At 36.8% G+C, this 22,232-nt stretch overlaps 1 protein-coding gene across 2 annotated transcripts in view; it reads right to left on the bottom strand.

Moving 5' to 3' along the window:
- The window catches only part of FANCL (Fanconi anemia complementation group L), a 60,525-nt gene that overhangs the window by 18,398 nt on the left and 19,895 nt on the right, over window positions 1–22,232 (bottom strand). For both annotated transcript variants that reach the window (XM_019549242.1, XM_019549244.1), the window contains exons 5-7: window positions 20,961–21,058; window positions 14,714–14,810; window positions 9,913–9,981 (exon numbers count right to left, since the gene is read on the bottom strand). In XM_019549242.1, coding sequence (XP_019404787.1) covers window positions 9,913–9,981; window positions 14,714–14,810; window positions 20,961–21,058 — 264 coding nt within the window. The remainder of the gene's footprint in view (window positions 1–9,912; window positions 9,982–14,713; window positions 14,811–20,960; window positions 21,059–22,232) is intronic.

Here is a 22,232-nt window from a genome sequence, read left to right as displayed (position 1 = left end):
GGGCGAGGAAGAGACTTTAGATAAAATGTAATTAATGTGGTGTTTAAAAGGATTGGCTGTCCCACTTAAAGTATTTTGTTTCATACTAAAAATAGAATTGATTACACCTCAAGATAAAAAAAATGTTTCTGAAATATTTAAAACAAAAGTATGTATTATCTTGCCAAGTTACAGAATCTAGACTAGATAACTACCTTACTTAATCTCTGTCTGTCTCTACTTTGGCAGACCCACTAAGATGGGAAGGAGGTAATAGGAAATTTCAACACCCAAGACAGCCTTGCATTTGTTTTAAACGAAGTTAACCTTAAGTGTTTTACCAGCAACCATGGTAAAAAAATATGTTGTAATTACCCCAAAACAAAGCACAATAAACCTAAGAACGAAAGGTTCAATTGTGAAACATTTAAACATTAAGGGATCCAAAGGGACACCAGGCAAATATTGTTGGACTAAGATTATGGCATTTTAGTATTTATGACTCAAAGACCACATAATCTCTATAGGACAAGACTTACGGAAGTAATTCAGACTGAAAAGTGCTTACTGAGGAAGAGGAAAAAGTTTTAACTATTTATGGGAAACGAAGATCTTATGTATCATTGTAGAGGAAAGGGAACACTCGGTAGCTAAGGTAACTTCCGTAAGTGTAGATGTCATGCATGAAGATGAAAACTGGGGAAAATAAGGCAGTTGTCATTTAAAGGAAAAACATAAGTAATGAAAGGTAAGGAAGGGGGGAGTTGTACTTGGGGTGGTACTATGGAAAGGTTTTGAGGTGAAGGTAATAAGCTTGAATCTTCCACTATACAAGATAATCAATGAAGTTAATGAAATCATTTAGATCAATGATGCACAAGAAATTTGGAGCAAAGATGTCCAAGGTACAAAGCAGTTTCAGTAAATAGTGCTATGTATTGAATAAATGAGTTTCAGGCCTGGAAACGGGAGGGGAAAAGCTAAGTATTCAAAGAAACTGGAGAAAGAAGGAAATGACGTGTGATCAAGGGAAAAATAGTTCTGAACACTTGCTTCTCTCATATAACCAGTTGTCATCTCAAACACAGAGACAGTTGGACATGTATAACTGGAAGTAGAAAGATAGTTTTAGAGTGCTTACAGATTAGGTAATGAACTGCATAACCCTAGTGACAATCAATGGAAATACACAAGTCAAGTGACAAGGAAGAGGAAATGGACTGGGAAAAGAATCTTCAGTGTAGCTGAAAAGAGAAATAAGAACCATTTTAAAGCCAAGAATTAGTAATCGGGCTATGCCATTTAAAACTTGAAATTACTTTCTGGACAGACAACTACTAAAAATTGTTGTCAAATAAAAAAAAAAAAGGACAATTAAATAAAAAGTGACTACTGCTTAACAGGAATTTCTTTTTATGGATAAGAATTTAAAGAAAGGTTCGTTTATCCCTTAGCTACCATTTTCTTCTGTTTCTCAACAGGACAAAAAGGAAGGAAAATGGGGATACTTAAACATTTTTCTTAAGAGCTTGATTTTTTTTTAAATATGCGAGAAAATATTTTAAAAAGAAAAGGTATAGCTTTGAAATAAAATGTTGGATTTTTCCTACTGTTATTAAATTATATTAAAGTAGGAAAGCACTTAAGCAGAAAAGTGTGAATACTGTCAATCTCAAAATGTAACGCTTATTATCTTTAAAAGCATTTTGTTACTTTTATAATACCTGAAGTGATATAATAGTGTCAGTCACTTAACCACATCTTAGAGTATAATATCTTCATCTTAAGTACTATTATTTCCAGTATTTTAATAATTTTCACACAGTCCTGGAATGTGATCTTTTGTGCTCTGATGACACTTAAATTAATAGCATAATTTTCTGGTACTTGCAACAGTTGCTTTCCATTTTGATTTTTTACATTTTTCTATATCACATACAGATAAATCCTCTAATAATCATTTTTATCTTTATCTTTTGGGAATTCAAAGGGTTTCACTAGAAAAAAGAAACATCAAGGGATTATAACCCACAGATAAGTTTTAAAATCCAATTAATTTTAATACTAATTGTAATTTTTCAATGATGTTCCTTAAAAAGGTAGTTAAATCTTTTTTTTAAATGCTCTGTTCATTTGATCTTATTTGCATGCTTCATTGATGTTACCAACTGGCTCTTATATATATATCTCCATCACATACTTTGTCATGCAAACCATGAAGAATTTTTCCATCTTTTATTTTTCATTAACCAGTTTACTACTGGCCTCTGTTCACCATTGTTCTCTTTTAACATAGACTGTTCTCTTTTAAAATTGATTAAAATTTATTGTTGTTATTTCTCTCTCTCAAAGCAAGGTACCTTTCTCACGTGGTCAGATAATGCAAACAAGTTACTAGCTTCTTGGCAGTTTTTGCCAGAATTAAGGTGGGATTGTAAATTCTCTCAAAGATGCATGGAAAAGAAGGCATTTAATCCTGTATATCACTGTTACCCAAAATATAAAGAAAATACCTTTCATACTGAAAATTAAAAGAGTTACTCCATCTTCTGTAACCATATTTGTACCAATCAGGTAAAATATACATTGTAGGCATACAAAAAAGTTACAGATTTTAATGTTTCTTGAACAAATTTATTTGAAAAAAGTAATTGAGAATGTCTGGTATGTAAAGACCGTTGCATGCTATTTATAATTACTTAGGGCACTCCAATACGATTAACAGCTTGTGTCACCTACATATTCGTAGTTTTCTAACCTTATACTTAGCAAAAAATAGGAAATACCCATGGTAAGGTCACCTGTGGCCATATGTTAGACATCCATCCTAGACCAGTGACTGTAGTAGTAGGATAAAGCTATGAATAAAAACTTTGACCACAGCCCTCTTGTACCAGGCACAATGCCCAAGAGAGACAAGAGCACTGTCAATGTCTTGCACTGCAGGACAATGGGCATGTCTACATGAGATGTTTACTGCAGAGCTGCCTAATTAGCCCCACAGTAAAGTCTCTGCATTACACATATGGCCCTATTAAGATACACTAAACTAATAAACACTGCCACAGGTTAGTACTTGTAAATACAAGTACTATCCTGCAGTGGCATTATTTATTGCAGAGCAACACATGTGTAGATGCTGACCCAGTGACAGCTATCCCTGCACTGATGCACCCTCATTCCACACCCTGCCTCTTCACAGGATGTTGAGTCAGGTCAGAGGAGCTCCAGGCTGGCTCCCCAGGCCCACTGCCAGCTGGGGCTTCCGCTGCAACCTGACTCAGCATGCTGCGGTCCCAAGTGCACATGTAAATGCAGCACCTAGTAGCAATAAACTGGTTTAATATATGCAATGTATTGCTTTGTATTAGTTACACATGTAGATGCACATAGCAAGTTGTTAAGTAATCCCACTCCTTCCACAGGATACCGGTTCAACATGTAGCACTGTTACAGTTGCAATTAACACAGTCACACAGTAAGTGTACATGTGCCAGGGGTACATTTTGCCCATTATGTTATGACTATGAGGCCTAGGCAGTGGCAAATATTTGGCCAAACTAACAACTCTGTGCTGATCATGTAGGAATAGAGATAGTCATTAGGTCACCCACACTAGCCAGATGTGGGTATGTAGTAGTTCTTAATAACAGGAATGTACATCTTGTATACCCAAAAGCAGGGCAATCCTTCTGCTAATTTTCAAATATTTGTTCAAAAGCATGAGGGATTCAGGAACCTTGGTTGAATTTGTTTTTGAGAGATGTGTAGATTTACTGCAGATCCTTTTCCTGCTCTCTCCTCCGAATTCAGGTTCCTATGCCTCTAGGCTCTCCAGCCTGTCTTCATCTCAATCCCCACTAGCTGTCAGTTTCATAGATCAGTAGTTCCTGTCCCAAGTCCAAGTCATCCCCTCCTCCATACCTTTTTTTTGTATCTTAGGCCCTGCCACTAGTCTCCCACTTTCCTAATCCAGTCTTCTTCCCATTCCTATCCCCATTCTTTGCTATCTTTTTTCAGTCTTCCCAACACACCCTCCTTACCAGTCTATTACATGTTCTTCAGATCCAACTCTTCATCCCTCTTAATTCAATGGCTCAATTTAACAGAGATGGAACTGAAACCACAACCTCCTTAACTGTGAGTTCTTGAGACTGCCAGTGTCCAGGAAGAATAAATGCAGCAAAAGCCTAACCTAGAGACTCTCAACCAGGGTTCTGAGATACCCTGGGCTTTCTTGAGATCCTTGTCACAGGATGGCACACAATGTTAGCACTGTTAGGTGTGCAAACATGACTGACAGAATAAACTCACACAGGTTTCAAACAGGAATCCACAGTGTCAAAAACATTCTGACCTGTTGTGGTTTTTTCAATTTATTTGCAAGAGAAGAATTTGTAATGGAGAGTGTCACACCACCTAAACTATAGGCGTCAGTACCTGCGCAAAGTATAATTAACTTGAAGATAGGGGTTAAATAGCAACTTAATGAAATTCAGAGTTGATACACAATTGTAAGGTACTGCAGTGCAGAAAGCAGAGGAAAAAAAACCACACACAACTTTGCAACATAAGCAGAAAATAAGAGGAAATTTGAGAGCAAGAGAGAGAGATATTAGCAAGCTATTTGGGAAAAATAAACTAACACACCTACATCTTTATACTTCAGTAAAAGAAAAAAAGTCAGGGAAATTCTCAAGTCTGGCAATACTTAATAAGTCTTGGGGTGATGGTAAATAACAATTTTGTTCTCAGTGAGAAAATACAATAAAATGCCACTAAAAAATTAGGCTGCAGAAGCAAAATAATAGAACAAGGAGAAGATGGCTCATTTTATTGTACATTTCTGGTAACCATACCTGGAATGAAACTTTCATTTCTAAGCATCAGAATAGCGCTGACAGAGTTCAAAGACTAAAAAAAAAAATGCAATTGGGTGCTTGTTTTCAAAGAAAAATTCAGATGCAACTTAGTTAAAAAATTATCTCATGCTGTGTTTAATGATCTGAAGTACATGAATGAAGAAGTACAAGAAAAGAGAAGAATAATATCAATCGTACTAGCCAAATGCCTGTCAAGAATGACCGAGGGGGGTGGATGGGGAAGGAGCCCCGTGGTCCCCGTCCCATTTGGGCCCGCTCCCCACTTCCCTACTCCTGCTTGCGTTCCAGGCCTGTTTTGCCCATGATACAAAACCCTATTCACATCTACGTTTAATTAAAAAGTATTAAAACAAGTAAGGAGCCAAGCTAAATTATCTTTCTAACACAGCAGTAGTTTCTTCTGCATTCAAATATTCTAAACTCCTCTAAACTTTTTTTTACCATTTCTCAATCTGCCAAGTGAAATATAGCAGGCACCATTCTCAGATAAGAAGGGTTCTACCCACTTCTCAAAAGGTACATCCATTCCATCCTTCTGAGCTTCTAAAGAGCCCACACGTAGTATTTTACTATTTTTACAGCAAGAATGTATGTATGTCCTTAGGGACATAATAATCACGTACATAGAGTCTTACATGGCAAGCCATATAAGGAAAGGCTGAGGGATCTGGGACTCTTCAGCCTACAGGAAAAAAGGCTGAGAGGAGACCTGGTAGCAGCTTACTGCTACACTAAGGGAGTACATCAAGGGCTTGGTGAGCAACTCTTCACCAGGGCATCCAAGGGGAAAACTAGGTGTAATGGCCACAAACTCCTGGAAAACTGATTCAGCCTCAACTTTAGGAAAATCTTCTTCACAGTCAGAGTGAAATATGCTGGAAACTGCCGATGGCAGTCGAATGCAGCTGAGCAGCAGACCACCCCAGATGGAGGAGTATGCTCAGCAGCCAAAACCCCTTTGGGGACCCCCAGAGCAGGTCACCATGGCATACCCCACCCTGCCACTGCTGGCCGGCCTGCCCAGTATGCCATGGTGACCTACTCTGGGGCTCTCCTGGAAGGGGCTGGAGGGGGGGGGAGCAGCCAATCAGTGGTGGCATGCATGGCTGCTATGTAGACAGAAGAATCAGGCCCTCTTGAAGCCCCCACAAGCAGCAGGCATCCAGCAGCACCACACCATGTGATGAGGAAAGGGACACTGTACAGAAGGAAAGATTTGGGCCCCTCAGAGCTTCAGTGAATTGAAGGCAGCAGCAGTAGGCACCTGGCACAATTCCTGCAATTGTGCTGGCCACTTGCTGCTGGGATAGCTCTCAACAGGCAAGAAGTGGGACTGGGAATAAGAGCTTTGCTGGTCGGCTCCATGACAGACTCAGGGAGGGGCCAGCTGAATACTTGGCCAGACCAGCCAAGCCTGGCAGAGCTCTAGCAGGCGTCCCTACAAGCAGGGGGGGGCAATAGTGACCAATACAGGAGACTAGGATGCTGGCAGAAAGCAATCTAAGATGATCAACAGGGGATCTGGTACAGAAGTTTGATAGACTGGTCTACCCTAAACCAGTTAAGTCTGATACAGCATCAATCCATCTATCTTAGACTGGGTTCCATCATTTTTAAACTAGTCTACATGCCCCAAACTTCTGTTATGCTACAAGCAGAGGCTGGTTTCTCTTATACTGGTTTATGTGTAATGTCTGTAACCGGCCACTGTCAACAATTCTGTATTGGCAGTGGGAAGGATTTGATGACCTGACATCTGAATTTACTGTCGTTTGGATTTACATGGCCTGTTGCTACCATTTGTCATTTATTGAAGTTGAACAGTTTCCCTCCTCTGCATCACCATCACCACTAATCAACCTGTCAGAGGGCATATAAAGATTTAGGAAGTGTTTGTTTAGTTTTTTTCCCCAGTTAACCCTCTCAAATGGCCCCACAAAGGATTTAAATATTCTTGGAGGATAGGTCCATCAATGGGTATTAAACACAAGTTAGGGATGTAACCATCTGCTGGTGACCAAGAGGTTATGATGGGGTGATCACTCTATACATGTCCAGTTTGTAATATTTGTCTAAAGCATCTGCTATTTGCCACAGTGACACCAGATACTGGTTCTTATGGACCTTTGGTTTGACTCAGTATGGCAATTTTTTTCCCTATATTCTTTGTCCTCTGCCTTAGAGAGATGTAGGAAGCTGAGTTTTGTATAGTGCCTAGGCTAGAAATATCACAATTATGATAAATGTTCTTTCACTATATATATTTTTTCTTCAAAGTAACTATAGAAAAATTCTACCCATACTTATATACCAAATCTTGTAATGCACTTTTATTGTTAGCTGTATGACCTCATTAGTCATTAATTTCCACATTCATGACCTTCATGTGATAATCCAGGTGGGTAGTGGTCAATATAAGACTAGTAATCTATTGTGTGGGCTAAAGAATATAGATATATAATAACTGCACAACTATGCCTAGAGTGCATGCTAAAATGTATAGACAGCAAATTTATCTGGTTAATTAGAAAAAGAATATAACTGAAATAAGTAGATGTTCTTGCACTTGTCATTGAGAAGCACTTTGCATTTATTTGGCACTTATAACAGTAGCAGCAGCAGCATTGCCCTTGGTGCTGATTTCTTACTACTCTAAAATGTCTCCTCTGAGCCAGAATACACTGGCTGTTGCTGATCATGCTGTGAGACACCTGCACTGGCTACTAGGCTTGTCATGACGCACAAAACCCTACCATCTTCAGCTTGACATTGTGCAAGTTATAATTATTCATCCAAATGAATATGTCAGAGCAGCAGCAGCAGACCTCTCATCAGAGCAAAAGAAAAATACATCAAAACATTATCAACCCAGCAGGAAGACAGGGACCATAAGGAAAATTACCCATTTTTAATATGGATGCCATAAAGCCATGTCTATTATTATACAAAAAACAGAGAGAAAATAAAGATCTTCCAAGTTTAAAGTCCATAAGCATTAAAACAGAACTCGAAATAGGCAAGAGCAGACATAAAAAAAAAAAAAATAAAAAAAAATCAATTACCTGAGATCTATTTATATTCTCTTTAACAAGAGTTTGTATTTGTATTATAACAGTGACATTTGCACTGCTTCAGTTAGGGGTCTTGTCAGTTTCTTCCATTAAAGGTGACCTACATATGTTAAAATTAAAAACCTATCAGTATTAGAATTGCAGGCTGAATACCCAAAATATCTAGAGCACGAGATGTTAAGTTTGTCCTCTTTTTCAGTTTCCCTCTTAGGCACCAATGAATTCAACCACTTCAGGAACTGCTGACTCCTGATCCAACTGACACCTTAGCATTCACTGTGCTGAAACACAGCTTTGCCAGAGCACGGATGTACTCCACATGAATCAAACCCATGCATTCTAAAAGAAAGAGTCTGTAATTTTCTAAGTAGTGCCCCTTATGTTATGGAATATACAACATAGATGTTTAAAAGAATAGCTGCACAGTTTTGCAAAAGCTGCACATTTACCGGATTAATATATGTAGACTTCATCCTCCAGCACTATTAGGCACTATCTGTAGTTTTTCACTTCAATAAACTTTGTAGGGCACATTTACAATACTGGATTTTCATGTGCTTGCAACTTGTATATAAGTACTGACTATTGATTGTAATTTGGTAGTAAGGGTGATGCCTAAATTTGTTTTAAAGCATTTTTATTAAAAATTAAGCCAGCTGAAAGTTTTTAAAGGTAAACAACAACAAACTAATAGAGAGTCTTGATGAAAATATCTGTCTTAAGTCACCTTTCTTTTTTGAGGGGAAGCTATAAATCAAGTAAATAAATATTATAAACAGTTAAAATTATAATATAAAATATAATACAAAACAGAAGCTATATAATACCAATATATATAAAATATACATTTATACATAAAGTTTGGATTTTCTTCAGGATAAAGATATGCATTTGAGTTCATCCAAAACAATTATGCAATCAACCAAAGCTCTGAAGGTGTGAAAATATATAATTTTTCCATGGATGTTCTTACTCACTCCTGCAGGGTTCCTTCACTAAGCTCCACATCAGGAATATGTCAGTAACTTGGGGTGATATACAAAACTCACAGCTTTGTCAAACAGAGAGGATGCAATTATCCCAAGCTTGTATTGTTACAACCTTTATCCCTCCCTCTGTAAAAACAATGTTGTACATGCATATGTAGTTGGAAAGCCTGATAATCTGACAGGCTAAGGTTTTTCTACATTATTTAAATTGTTTTAAAAAATTTAACTAATTTTTCCAGAATTAAATAATCTAAACCTCAAATATTTTCTACAGTTGGTTCAAATTAATTTACTTCTAAGTTGACATGTTTTAAATCTATTTTAAATATAAGCACAAGTACTTTTATTAAATGGAGAACAATACAAGAAATAATGTATGAGAAACATCATGCCTTCCTCAGAAAAGAAAAGGCTTTTAGTTCTTAAACAGAACATACCAGTTAAAACTACTGAATCAGAATGATATGTTACATGTATGATTTTGTAATTATGAGTCATACAATTAGGCTATATAGATCAAACAGGACAACTATTTTTGCCTATTTGACTTTACAAAAATATTTGTCAAATTTTAGACAACAGTTTTTACCATGGTATCAGTAATTATTAATCCCATCCCTTATTTCCCAGTACTACTCACAAGAATTTGGAGTCTTAGCAGTACACAATGTATTAGAGGTGGATGGGTACTTAGTACTGTAGAAAGTACATCAACAAGTTTGGGAACAGATTTAAAATGATGAAGGCAACAGATTAATTTGATATTGTAAATATTATAAAATTAAAATGTAATGCTCTAAATATATACATTTCCTAAACACACGTACAGGAAACAAATGAAAAGAAAGTACTACGTAGTCAGACACTTTATTACACATCATTACCAAAGACCTGTCATACATCAGACACACAGTGCAAATACATCTCTGAACTGATAAGTAAATAAAATCTTAGTTATTAGAAAAGGGTACGTAGTAGAGATTTTTTTACCTGTGGAATCCAAGAAACAGCAAATTGAACAGGGAAGTCCACAAAGCAATCTGGTGGTTCTGCAGGATACTGAGAGGGGGGGAAAACCCACTTTAATCAGTTTTTGCTTCTTTATGTGATTTAACTAGTCAAGCTGATACACTGTCGAAGAAAGCTTTTTATCAAATCATGTTCACATTGGAGAGAATTTGATAATGATATCTGACAGCCTCAGATAGCTCAAGAACTTGACTTAATGAAAATATGTAAGCTATTTTCAGATAGTAATAAATAATCATCATGTAAACAAAAAGCTTCACAATACTAATATAGCAGATTTTACTGAGGCCTAAGAACTATTAGTTTGAAAAGCACATAGAGAGAGGTCAAAATGAAAGAAAGATTTCCTGGTACCTCTTCTGCTTTCTGTTTAAATGAATGTAATTATTCCTGTTAAGAAGGAACACTTAATGGAAGCTACAGTCTCATTCTTAAATTAACTTTCCTGGTTAAGAAAAACTGAACACCTCTTTCCAACTCTAGGATTAAACTTCCAACCTCAACATACAACATATGAAAAGCAGTATATTTGAAACTGAACTGTATGCGTATTCAATTTCTTTAAAAAACAGATCAAAGAAAATGTTGAAAAAGCACCCAAAGTTTTATTTTATACAATCAGACATCAAAGGAAAATAATTCAAATGAAGCAAAGGCTATAGAAACTAGGGTTGGGCATTTGACCAGCCAAATAAAGTTTGGTCAATTGACTGGTCAAACATTGATCAAAAACTGTAAAAAATTGCTGATAGGTTTAATACACAAAAAACCCACAAAATTTCTATTCAGCAATGTGCCATAAAATAATTAAAAAATAATAATACTTTTGTCAAGAAAAATGCAGGGTCTTTTTTTTTGTTAAATTACTATAATCTTTGATTGGTCAAAAAAATAAGCAGGCTACTGATCAGTCAACTGACAATATTTGACTGGTCAACTGACCAGTTTGTGAACCCTAAAAGAAACCCTAAATACCAAAATAGCCAGATGAAAACTGCAGGAGCTACACAACTATGAAATTTGATTAAATTCCAAAATAAAATCCCTTACTTAATTTTGTTCAATTATCTTTGATCATTAAATCATCGAGTCTGTGGAACAAACTAGAGTTCTCAATTTTCTATACAAATACAAGAGAGGCAATTGCATAGAAAACATGCCCACTGCACAGACAGCTATGAGATGTGTTGACATTTTACACAGCTTAATCTAATACAGTGTTATTTTTTCAGTTTGACTAGCTGACCTTACTAATTCTTTAGTGATTAGACAAGTAGTGCACAAACTAAAAAAAGTCTGTCCAGTACAAGCAAATATATGTTTTTTTCTTAAGACAAACATTTCTGTCACGCAATTGTTGTTCCTAACAAAATGTTTTACAATACCTTTTTATTCTATATAGATATAGATAGATATATAAATATCTATATATCGATCAATCAATCGATAGATATAAAATATCCAGATCTGCATATCTGCTATGCCTTCTCCTACCCTCCCACACAAGTACAGGCATAGTATTCCTCTTTTGTTTCCTGAAATTCTGATAATCAGGTTCTGTTATCTCTTTTTGAGCTGCAAATTTCAGATGTGATGAACTTTGCCGTCTCATTATCCTTGATGACATAAAACAGCTTAAAAAATTACTTTCTCTGCAGTATCCACATATTTGAATTGCTCTCCTTAGTCTTGGACAGGCTAGAGGGATGGATTAGTTTCACACACAGTTTTTACATTTTATGTACTTTTTTTCTTCTCAACTATTTGCTGTTCTAACTTGCACTATGTTAATTTATCTGCCTTAGTTTAAGTTGCTGGCTCTCCATTAAAAGACAACTATTATGGTTTGAATAAAGTCTTGCATTTTGCCATTTTATCACATTCATTTCAGTTATTACTTGCAGACAAGTTGAAGAGTAGAGAACTGGCATGACTGATTGGACAGGAATCATGTACAAAATTTCTGCATGCAAGGAGGCTATTTTTATTTTTCCCTTTATTTTACCAATTTTTATTATTATTTATTAAATACCTGCTGTCATAAAAATGTATTTGCTATCCTACAGGTGAAAGAACATACCTAAGATTATGGATAAATCAAGTCAGCAGTTTTCCCTAGCACAATCATGAAACTATTATTTAAAATGCTAGTAGCATTAGTTAATTATGCCTTTATACATTGTAGATAAGTAACATGATTTTGATGCATTTTATTTCATGGGGGTGTGGGGAGGCTTTTGAATGAGATATTGAAAACAATTCCTACCTGCCTTGTACAAACTTTAAAAAAACCCCAAGGCACCATCTTGACAAGTTTAGCAAAACTTTTTTACCTCACAATACGATGCTGTAATTTGTACAATGGCTAATATGTTGTCCCATATTCTGTATGTATACAACAGGAATTCTGTTAGAAGAGTCAGTTATATATCAGTTAATAGAGTATTTGGGATCATTCAGAATGAGAACTTACGTAGAATATAATATGAGAAATGGGGGGCTACAGAATTTTAAAATATTATAGAGAAAAATACAATATTCAGTCCTACTGTAGGTGAGCAACACATTTATAAATAGATTATACAGCAGGATCTATATCCATATCTTATATGACAAATCTGCTGTCGGGATAGAATTCTTGCTGTGTCTGGCTAGAATTTCACAGGATTTGAAACCCAAAGTACATGTTGTATTCCTGAAATCCTCACATCAGTTCATCACGGAATATGAAATGAAAGCTGAGAGAAATTTAATCCGTTTCCTAGCTTCATATACAAGAAAAACCTATGCTTCATATGTACTGTCCTTTCACTGTTTACTCCAGTACTAGGCCTCTTTCTACAACATAATTCACTGGCTAAGTAATTGGGAAAAAAAACAATAGATAACCCAATTAATTAATTTATAGCAGAAGTTAACTGGAGAATGAGTTTGTAAAACAGGGCACTATATCTGAGAAAATATCAACTTATCTAGATATGACAGTAAGTGTTTAAAATGCATCCACCTGTAATTTGGGGATTTATTCTGACACATGATAATCTCATGAAAGAGTGTATAAACACAGCACAGTTCTTTAACCACCTGCAGCAGACTCTCTCCCCACCCAAGAAACTACTTTCTTTGGGTAACAGCAGCAGTACCTGAACCTAGAAACTGTAAGGAAGTTGACAATGTGGTGAAGTCCATGGACTTCACCAATAATCCATATCAAACTAAGTGACAAAGCAGTTCATAATTTGGAACAAGTAAAGGGCTTATCATAATAATTAAAAATAGGATCATCATAATAATTAAAGTTTGTAAAACAGGCCAAACATCTTGTACAGAGAAACAGTAAGGAATTTAAGAGGGGGTAAGAGGGTGGAGAATGAAACAAGTGGATCAAATCTTCCAGTATCACCTTCTGCAGGATTATGTGGATAATTTATTTGCATTTCTGAGATTTGGTGTATGTTCTGCACTCAAAGTGCACTCAGACCAATTTGTCTACATGATTTCTGAAGGACGGACAACTAAAGCCTTTGCCAGATGACAGAAGAAAATTGCTGCTGTTTTCAGGGAATAAAGATGGTATTAATGAGTTAATGAGCTACTACTGGAATCTAGGACAGCACAACAAAAAAATAAGATGATGTTTTTTAAAACCTTTCACAAAAAGATTACATAAATAGCTATATCACACTATCTTTCTTACATAAAATACCTGGATGAGCATTCCTTTTCAATGCGTTTAATATGTATACCATTGGAAATCAAACTCCTGTGTCACCAAGCACACATTTAATATATTAATTTTCTCTTGTGGCAAGTTTAAATGCCAGGCACATTTTTAAAAAGGACAAACACGATTGATCCTTTCATCACTACACTCTTCTGAAACAGAGTTGATTGATGACTACTAGTTACAATAGACAAGTTGCATAATCTGGTCTTTTTATTGCACTATCTTCAGGTGTTTACTCATAAACTACTAAAATACTGAAACCTCCTTTTCCTACCAGAAGTCTCAATTTTAGACATTTTAAGATTACAACAAATTACATAAAAGCTGAGAGATTTTCACCAGTTCAGTAAACATGATGACCTACCAGTCACCATAGAGTGCAGAAATAAGAGTTACTCCAAAGAGTGACGACTAAAGCATGACAGCCAAATGAAGAGCTCAGGTATACATGATCCCTTAAACATTTATTCAGCTACTACATGGGAGCAAATAAGTAGCTGTAAGATGCACATGGAAGATTCAATTCCCATTCTTCCCTGTTCTGATCATCCTGTGAGATCCACAGCACATTTTGCCTCTTTTATAACTAGGGACCTACTCAAATCATGGAAATCACAAAATAGAGCGATGTCTGAAAATCCACAGAGGAAAAGAAAATACTGGCTCTGCAGTAGGAGCCAGGAGTCCTTACGGCTTGCTGCAGCCCAGTCGCTGGGGGGAGTGGGGAGAAGGGGGCCACCATGAAGGGGAGCAGGCAGGATGACTGCCACCTCTGCCCCTTGTCTCTGATGGGCTGAGAGGGCTGCCTGTCATGTGGCAGCTATCCATACAGATGACTAATGTACAATGTGATTTTTAACTAGAGTTAACCAAAAACTACAAACATATCAGTTTCATATAAAATCACTTGTCAGGCCACCTGACAGAATGCAAGAACTTTTAGAAGTAAAATAGTTCATTAACGAGTACAAATTTTAAAAACACAACCCATACTGTTTGGTTAGATTTGCTTAGAAGTATTTTCCCCAAATGTACCTTTGCATTTAACTTCAGAGTGATTAGATGCTGTCGACCACGAGAGTCTTCTGCTTTTAGCTTTACAGAACTAAGGCCAGTATCCACATACACGATTCTGAAGGGAAAGAAAACTCAAGTTGTATTAGCGAGACTCACATGTTGAAATGTTTGCTAGACTCCTATTAGTCTGTTACAAATATTAATCAGAGGAAGTCCTGTATGCCAGCCATTTCTACTGTTGTAGATTTACTGCTGTTAATACACCAGTCTACTGCTTAATGCAGTCATATATCTTTGGGTTATTTACCATGTGTGTCAAGGCTCATGCTGTGGTCAGTGAGCACTATGTTTCAGTTTTCCATCACTGGAACCTTTGACACACACAGCATGTTCCTGTCAGCCTCTACTTATGTACACATTAAACTTCCTGTCAAATTCTTTGATCCATTTCTACAGTTTCGTACAGTATGAGACTTTTATGTTCTCAATTTGCTTCTCTCCTCAATGAAGTTCTCCTTTATTATCAATACTGTTATTGTAGAAAATTCAGTTGATATTGGTTCATATACTCAAATTGATTTTCTAAAGAAACACAGTACTGAACAGGTATAAAGTGAGTTATTTACAATAATTTGCTCTCATGTTATGACAGTTTTATGCTGTATACATGTACCAAAACAAGTATTAAGTACATATTAAAGGTCACTAAGATTTTACACATATGACACAAAGACAAAGGTTTTGTTTAAGAGGTCACCGAGTAGAGTTTTCTATAACAATGGAGATGAATACACTTTCAAATGCATCATTCTTTGGCAATATGGTCCCTTGAGTAGTTTAAACTACTGCTAAAAACATTCCAACTTAGCTGTATATTTACTAGTGAACTGGACATGCGGATATTTTGAAATTTTGACAATACAATTTTCCTGTAAAGATAGTCCAAGAATACTGCAGGGCTCATCACCCACACTGACAGCAAGGTCCATTAGGGTTCACAACTAGCATCTGCCTCTTGACCTGCGTAACCATTTAAAAAAACAAAACAAAACAAAACAAAAAACCACACCACTCCCTCCCCCAAAATTACATTCTAGTCCAGTCACTTGAGCCATTTTCCCAGCATGCTGGCTCTTTCTCAAGAGAAGTGGGGCAATGGAATCGTAGAGGCCTTTTCTAAGCAAAAAAAAAAAAAAAAAAAAAAGGTCTTAACTAAAAGGTTTGCATGTTCTTGGACAAGTAACAGAAGATAGTGAAAAGAAGAAAACAATCTCTACTCCATAGCACAAAGCCTCAATAGGCCGGCATTGAAAAAATGAGCAAAACACTCCTCCCACCCCACTTCCAAAAAAACCTAGAAATGGTAGCGCTTGTGGGAATATAAAAAAAATACAATAGTATATTTCTATAGGAATTAACATTAGAAAATTCTAATACAAAGATATTAAGTGTTCCTCTGAACTCTTTGGGGTAATTTGATGTGAAATTTTTCCCCTAAAAAAATTGAGTGCTAAATTCAACCATTTAAGTAACATGGCATAATTCAATTAAAAATAAACATCATTATTTAATCTTTCTGAGTTCTTTGCAACAAAAGAATTGATCTATTATTTTTCCATGATCAAAAAATGAATGAAAGCCTGAGAAGGCATTTTCCAAGGGATGCCTTGAGTCTAACAAGGGGTGCCTTCAAGTCTAACAGGATTGAGAACCACTGTTACATAGTGAAAAACTTTTGTATTCCAGAGTTTCTATTTTACCATAAATGGTTTTCTGGACTTCAGAAGAACATCTTCTGCAATTCAGTATACTCCAGGTCAATGGCCCATAATCCAGACTGTAATGTAGAATAGCTACAGATTAGCAGTCAACAACTGCCTATACACATGCTTGTTTGAATTTTAATTAGAACTTGAGATTAATCAAGTCCACTCCATTTTCTAATTAGAATTCTCTAGTGTCGCCTCATTGTCATGTCTGTTATGCCTCTGTGCATTTTAAAATGGCTGTGGGGGCACTTTAGCTACACCTTGCTGAATGAGGTTTAGCTAAAGCATCCTACAGCCATTTTTCAATATGTGGGGTTTAACAGATATGAGGAAAAGGCATTTTAATTAGAGCAGCTATCAGGGAACCGTTCTAATTAAAACAGCCCCTTCACTCCTGAGCATCTGTATAGGCAGCCAACAGGCCCAAGCTTATCAGAAGGAAAACTGAGTTTCCCAAAGGACCGTGGTTCCCAACCACAGACCGCAAACCAAATGAGGGTTGCGGGGGCAATGCCAGCACTGCACAGGAAAGATGAGCTATACTGTATGTCGAGAGCTCCCCTGCTCCACTGTCACACTCCACGCCCTGCAGCAGGGCACAGGAAAAAAAAGGTTGGGAACCACTGCCAAAAGAAATCCAATAAATGAATATAAGGACCTAGACTATGGCAGAGCAATTAGCAGTAGTTCTCAAGAAACTCCTCATTGGGTCTAAACCCACCAAAGATATGGCTACATGAATAATTTGCTGCTAACTCAGGTAAGGATAGACATTCCACAGTAACTACTTGTGCGCATGCTCTTACACTGCATTTAGTGGGATAAGCTACTTTGTACTTATCTGGTTAATCATTCTGCACAGAAGCAGCTATTCTCAGTAGCTAATGCTTTATAAGCTCACCCCCTACCTTACTTCGTAGTAGCTTGCTTGTACATGAAGCCAAACCATGACTTGCCTTTCCTAGAAGTAACAGTCAAGCCCAATGGTCAGATCATCCTGTCAAAACACTAGAATCTCCTTTGCTTCAGCTGACTTTTTTGCTCGTGTCCCCTTTGTAATACCAATATCTTTACATTAGTAATTCACTGACATCCCACAGCATGAAAGGGAAAGCTAATGAATGGTTTTTATTACATTCTTTGAATCAATGACTGAAGTTTCTTGCTTTTTGTTCCTAGCAGATGGGTTAGACAGCACTACAAATATATGATTGTAGGACAGGACAGGCTATAAAAATCTCTTTTGTAAGTGTTGGAAATTTGATGGAAAGATTCTCTTATATCTAAACTGGGATAGCAAATCAAGACTCAAGCATCAAAAAGAAAGTACTATAATCATTGTGGCTTACTCCCTTGCAGGATTCTTTACTGTCAGCCAACACTCTTGATCATCAGTGGCCAAGAAGGAAAAAAAACATAGACTATTTCAGTCTCTTATTTACAAAATTCCAACAAACATCTAAGATACTCATTTTCACACACTGATATTTGGGGAAGAAAAAGATATAATGCTGAATTTTAGTATTTCCACCTGAAATATTGATCCCTTCATGGACTTTTTTAAAGTTCAAGAAAAAAAATTAGTCTACATGCCATAGGTTTCTTTGCACCACAAAAAGAAAGTTTGTACCTTTTCTAAAACCCCTCCACAGGACCAACTCTTATCATTCTTGTGTGCACGAGACAGACTATTGCATCTTTTACCTGATACTACAAAGGACTTTGTTTACAGCTAGTGCTGTTTGGTTTCAATGCTAATTTATTTTTAGTTATGTTTTGGGTTAAACTTGCCTCTAAGAGAGCATGCAAGTTTCACCATCCTTTTTTCCCTGATTTCACCATCCTTCTTTCCCTGATTATCTCAAGTACTTACTTTCTGAGGTATTTCAGTCCCAGATTTGGCCCACCCCAAAGCATTGCTCTTCTGAAGAGAAAAAGACCATTTGCCCAGACGTAACCCCCCCACCCCTCCAATAAATAAATAAATAAATAAGGTCTTGGGTTGGATTGTTTTCCAGAGAATTCAAGTCTTGGTCTTTCAAATATCAGCAAAGGCAGCAGTGGCTTCCTTCTACTATGTAATCTTTTTGCAGGCATCTAGAGATCCCACAAAGGGAAACTAAGCTGAGGCTAGGAAGTTTGAAGATTCTCTCAATGGCAGGGGGAAAAAGACTTATTTCCCTGTCTAAAATGTCAGTGATGGGACAACTTCTTTGTCTCTATGCTCTTGCCATATCTTACAAAAAGACACATTTGGAAAGGTGTTAGGCATTTGCCCTGGGACAAGTCTTTGAATATGCTGAATTTCCAGTAAAGCAGAGGCAAACAAAGCAACAGTGCTGAAAAAAGCTGCTCATAATCACTGTTTAAAGGTTGATTTAATGCAGATTTTGCATTTGGTTTGTGTGCATGCTTAGAATGGCCTCTTGCCTGATCACAGATCTCTAAAATGAAAGACCAGAGTTAGTATTTTTAGGGCAAGAATTTGGTACTAACCATATTCTATCAGCTACTATGACCAGGTAAGAACTTTGTGGTCTTTAGGGTGGAAACAGATGTCATCTCATTTATGCACAAGTTGTGAGCAAACAGACATCATCATTAACCTTTGATGCACCACAAAGGAAAATCAGTGACACAACAAAAGGGCCAGAGTAATAGACTCTGCCATTTTACTGCAGTGGACTTCTATTAGCTCTGTAGCAATAGAATGGGAGGCCTGGTCCACTCACACTTTCCAGCAACCTTGGGCAAGTGTTCTAGGGGCTGGAGGGCTGCTCAAACCCCCCATAGCACCTGTCCAATTGCTCCATTTACAGAGAGGCACCACAGGGAATCTTAGGGTGCCCTTCCATAAGCAGGAAAGCCCTGCTTTTCTGGCTCAGCCAGAGCAATCCCCCGTGATCACAGACGATGGGTCAAGCTGAGCAAGGAAAGTCATGCTTTCCACGCTCACCCAAAACCACCTGCAGAGATCACATCACCCCTGGTTCTGCCCTTGAAGTTGCAAAATAAGGGGCATGTATTTCTCCAAGTGAAGGGGATCAGATGATCTGCTTCATGTGATGACATAATTTTAGCCTTAGATAAATGTACGTCTTCATATAAAATTCTGAATCCATCTTAATGATGAACTGTGACTTAGTTCTTCATAAAAGAAGTAAGGGAAAACTCCAGTTTTTCCACTTCATAGACATTTTTGTTTGTTTAGTTTTATACTAGCACAAGCCCCTCTGAAATTACATTACCATCTGCACTGCTTGCTATTTAGGAGACAAGTTGCTTAGAGAAGTGCTGTCTGCCAGAGGATGCTACTGCTGTGAACAATAAGATTACCATGTAGACACAGCTTAAGTTAACCGGCTCAAAACACTGTTTTTTCTTCTCTCCTCTTAAAAAAAATGAAAGCTTCTAGGAATAAGTTTCTCTCATGAGAAGTTTTAAGACTTAGTGCTGTCTCTTTAGAAGTTATTGTCCACAAAATCCTGCATAAATCCTGATCCAAACCCTTGAGGGAATATAGCATTGCCATTGCAATGAGGGTACCAAGGATGCTGAAAACTGTGTGCAGGCACGTATGCTGCACGAGTCTCAAAAAAGTCCCCGCTTTTGAACTCCTTCTGAACCACAGAATTAGAAGAACCAGATGCACCCCTTGGAGATGGGCTCAGTACTACCCTGTCAGATGCAACATGACCATCTTTATTCCCAGAACACTGAAATGCAATTGCTGTTTGTTGCCGTAACAGGCCCCATGATTACTGACTTCCTTCTATGTGAGTCCTCTATTCCTCGCTAGCCACCCCATTGTCACAGTGAAAAAAATCAACATGCCATGCATGGAGCTGAGAATAGGCCCAAAGAATTTGTAGTCCCAGAGTAGGCTCCTCACATCCATACTCCTCCCTTTCTCCCTAGTTTGCAGGGTGCCACAATGCTGCCTTGCACAGGAACAGCCGGACTGTCCCCTCAGTTTACATAAATGACTTTTTGTTTGTTCATTTGTTAAAAGAACTGGGTGCATGATCTAAGCCCTTGAAAATTAAAAAAACTATTTTTTCTGTTGCAACCACAGATTTACTTCCTATTTGTAAGTCAGCTGAAAAGATACTGCTATTATCTTTCACTGTTTGACTGTTAAAGTCAAAAGATATGCAACCAAGAGAAAGAAAGGGAAAAAGTAAAAATTGTATTTAACACATTTAGTATTTAACACAACGGTTTAAAAAATAAAAACTGATTTCTTTGAGGTAATATGTACCATTACATGCCTTAGTTCAATTTCATATGGAATGACCTTTTTGTTCATACAGTAATAATAGAAAAACAAAGGCAATGGATTTTTTTTTAAATGTAGGACAGTTTTTCCATTTGTACAGACTATATCCACTGAACCAATTCATTTTAGATAGTCTGAATTCAGTATTTTACCCAAAAGAAGCACTGAGATTCTAAAGATAAAGATAATCTTTATAAAGTTAAAACAGAAAGCATACTTATTCCAACCCAAAGTTTCTATATCTCTGATTAGGTGCGAGTAGTATTCTGGAGGAGGTGGTGTATGCAGGTCTTCTGTATTCTTTAAAGCAACTTCCTGTTTAAAAGAATATTAAGCATACCATTAAAAGACCAAAGATTATAAATGGATGTAAATATTGGAGTCTGACAATCTTCTAATTCACTCAAAAACATTAAGTTTATCTAAAAATTAAAAACAATGTAGCATACAGTTGTTAAAGCCTCCAGTTAAAACAAACAAAAAAGCAGTTTGGTAAACTGCTTCAGATAGCGGCAATGAACACATCTGCAATTAACAAAAAACAAACCCACAGATGTTGCCAGCACAGTCTTCACATGCAAATATCAAGTGTGTCTCTCTTTTTTTTTTTTAAGTTAACAAATTTGAAGTCAAGAAGCTCAATTGAAAAAACACTTTAAAAGAAAAGGTCCCATTGAGTCCACAGGTGCCTCTTGGGTTCCACAGTCACAAAGGCACATCCTTACTGGAGAAGGGTATGAAATCCTTCCATATCTTTCAAAGATAACTGCATAAGGTTTCTATAAACAATCCAAACCCACTATTTCTTAGTTTTAATACCAGGTAGTCTTCGGGTATACATCTGAGCATACCTGATCACTCAATGCCCTAACAGGAGAACTTTCCTATAGCCAAGTTTCACATGACAGAAAACTATGCCATATTTTCAATGCTCATGCCGTTTCATTCTGATCTGTGATATTCATTAAGAGTATGTTAAAAATAATAAGAAAACACTATTTGGTTTCAATAAAAAATAAAATGGAAGTTATATGTTCAATGAAAGTAGTTCAAATAAGACTCCTGTCAGGCAGTCCTGCAGACTTCAAAAGTAAGAAAAAAACACTCAAAAGTCTGCAAGTAGCCAGTGTCCAAAAAAAAAAAAAAAAAGACTTAGGAAGAAAACAGAAAAGATGTAGAGAGGCAGAGGGCTAGTGCAGATGAGAAAGCATAACCAAACTCTTTGTCATGTATAACGGACTTTTTCCTTTTGAGTCAGTTGTAGGACAGTTAGAGGAACCCAGTTCAAAGAAGAACCGAGATGGATCAATTTTAAGAACAGCTCTGTACAGAAAGCAGCACACTGCCAGGAAAGTTTAGGATATGCCAAGAAAAAGTATCTATAATGAAAGTTTTCCAAGCATTAAGAATGAAATTAAAGGGACTCTGTCACAATTGTTTCTGCCCTCATCTAGTTTTCCTAATTTTTCTTTCACCTTAAAGTGAAACG

The sequence above is a fragment of the Crocodylus porosus genome, unplaced genomic scaffold (genome assembly GCF_001723895.1).
Source record: "Crocodylus porosus isolate Cpor-Errol unplaced genomic scaffold, CroPor_comp1, whole genome shotgun sequence".
Lineage (NCBI taxonomy): Eukaryota > Metazoa > Chordata > Crocodylia > Crocodylidae > Crocodylus > Crocodylus porosus.
This window is presented reverse-complemented; position numbering and strand designations above follow the sequence as displayed.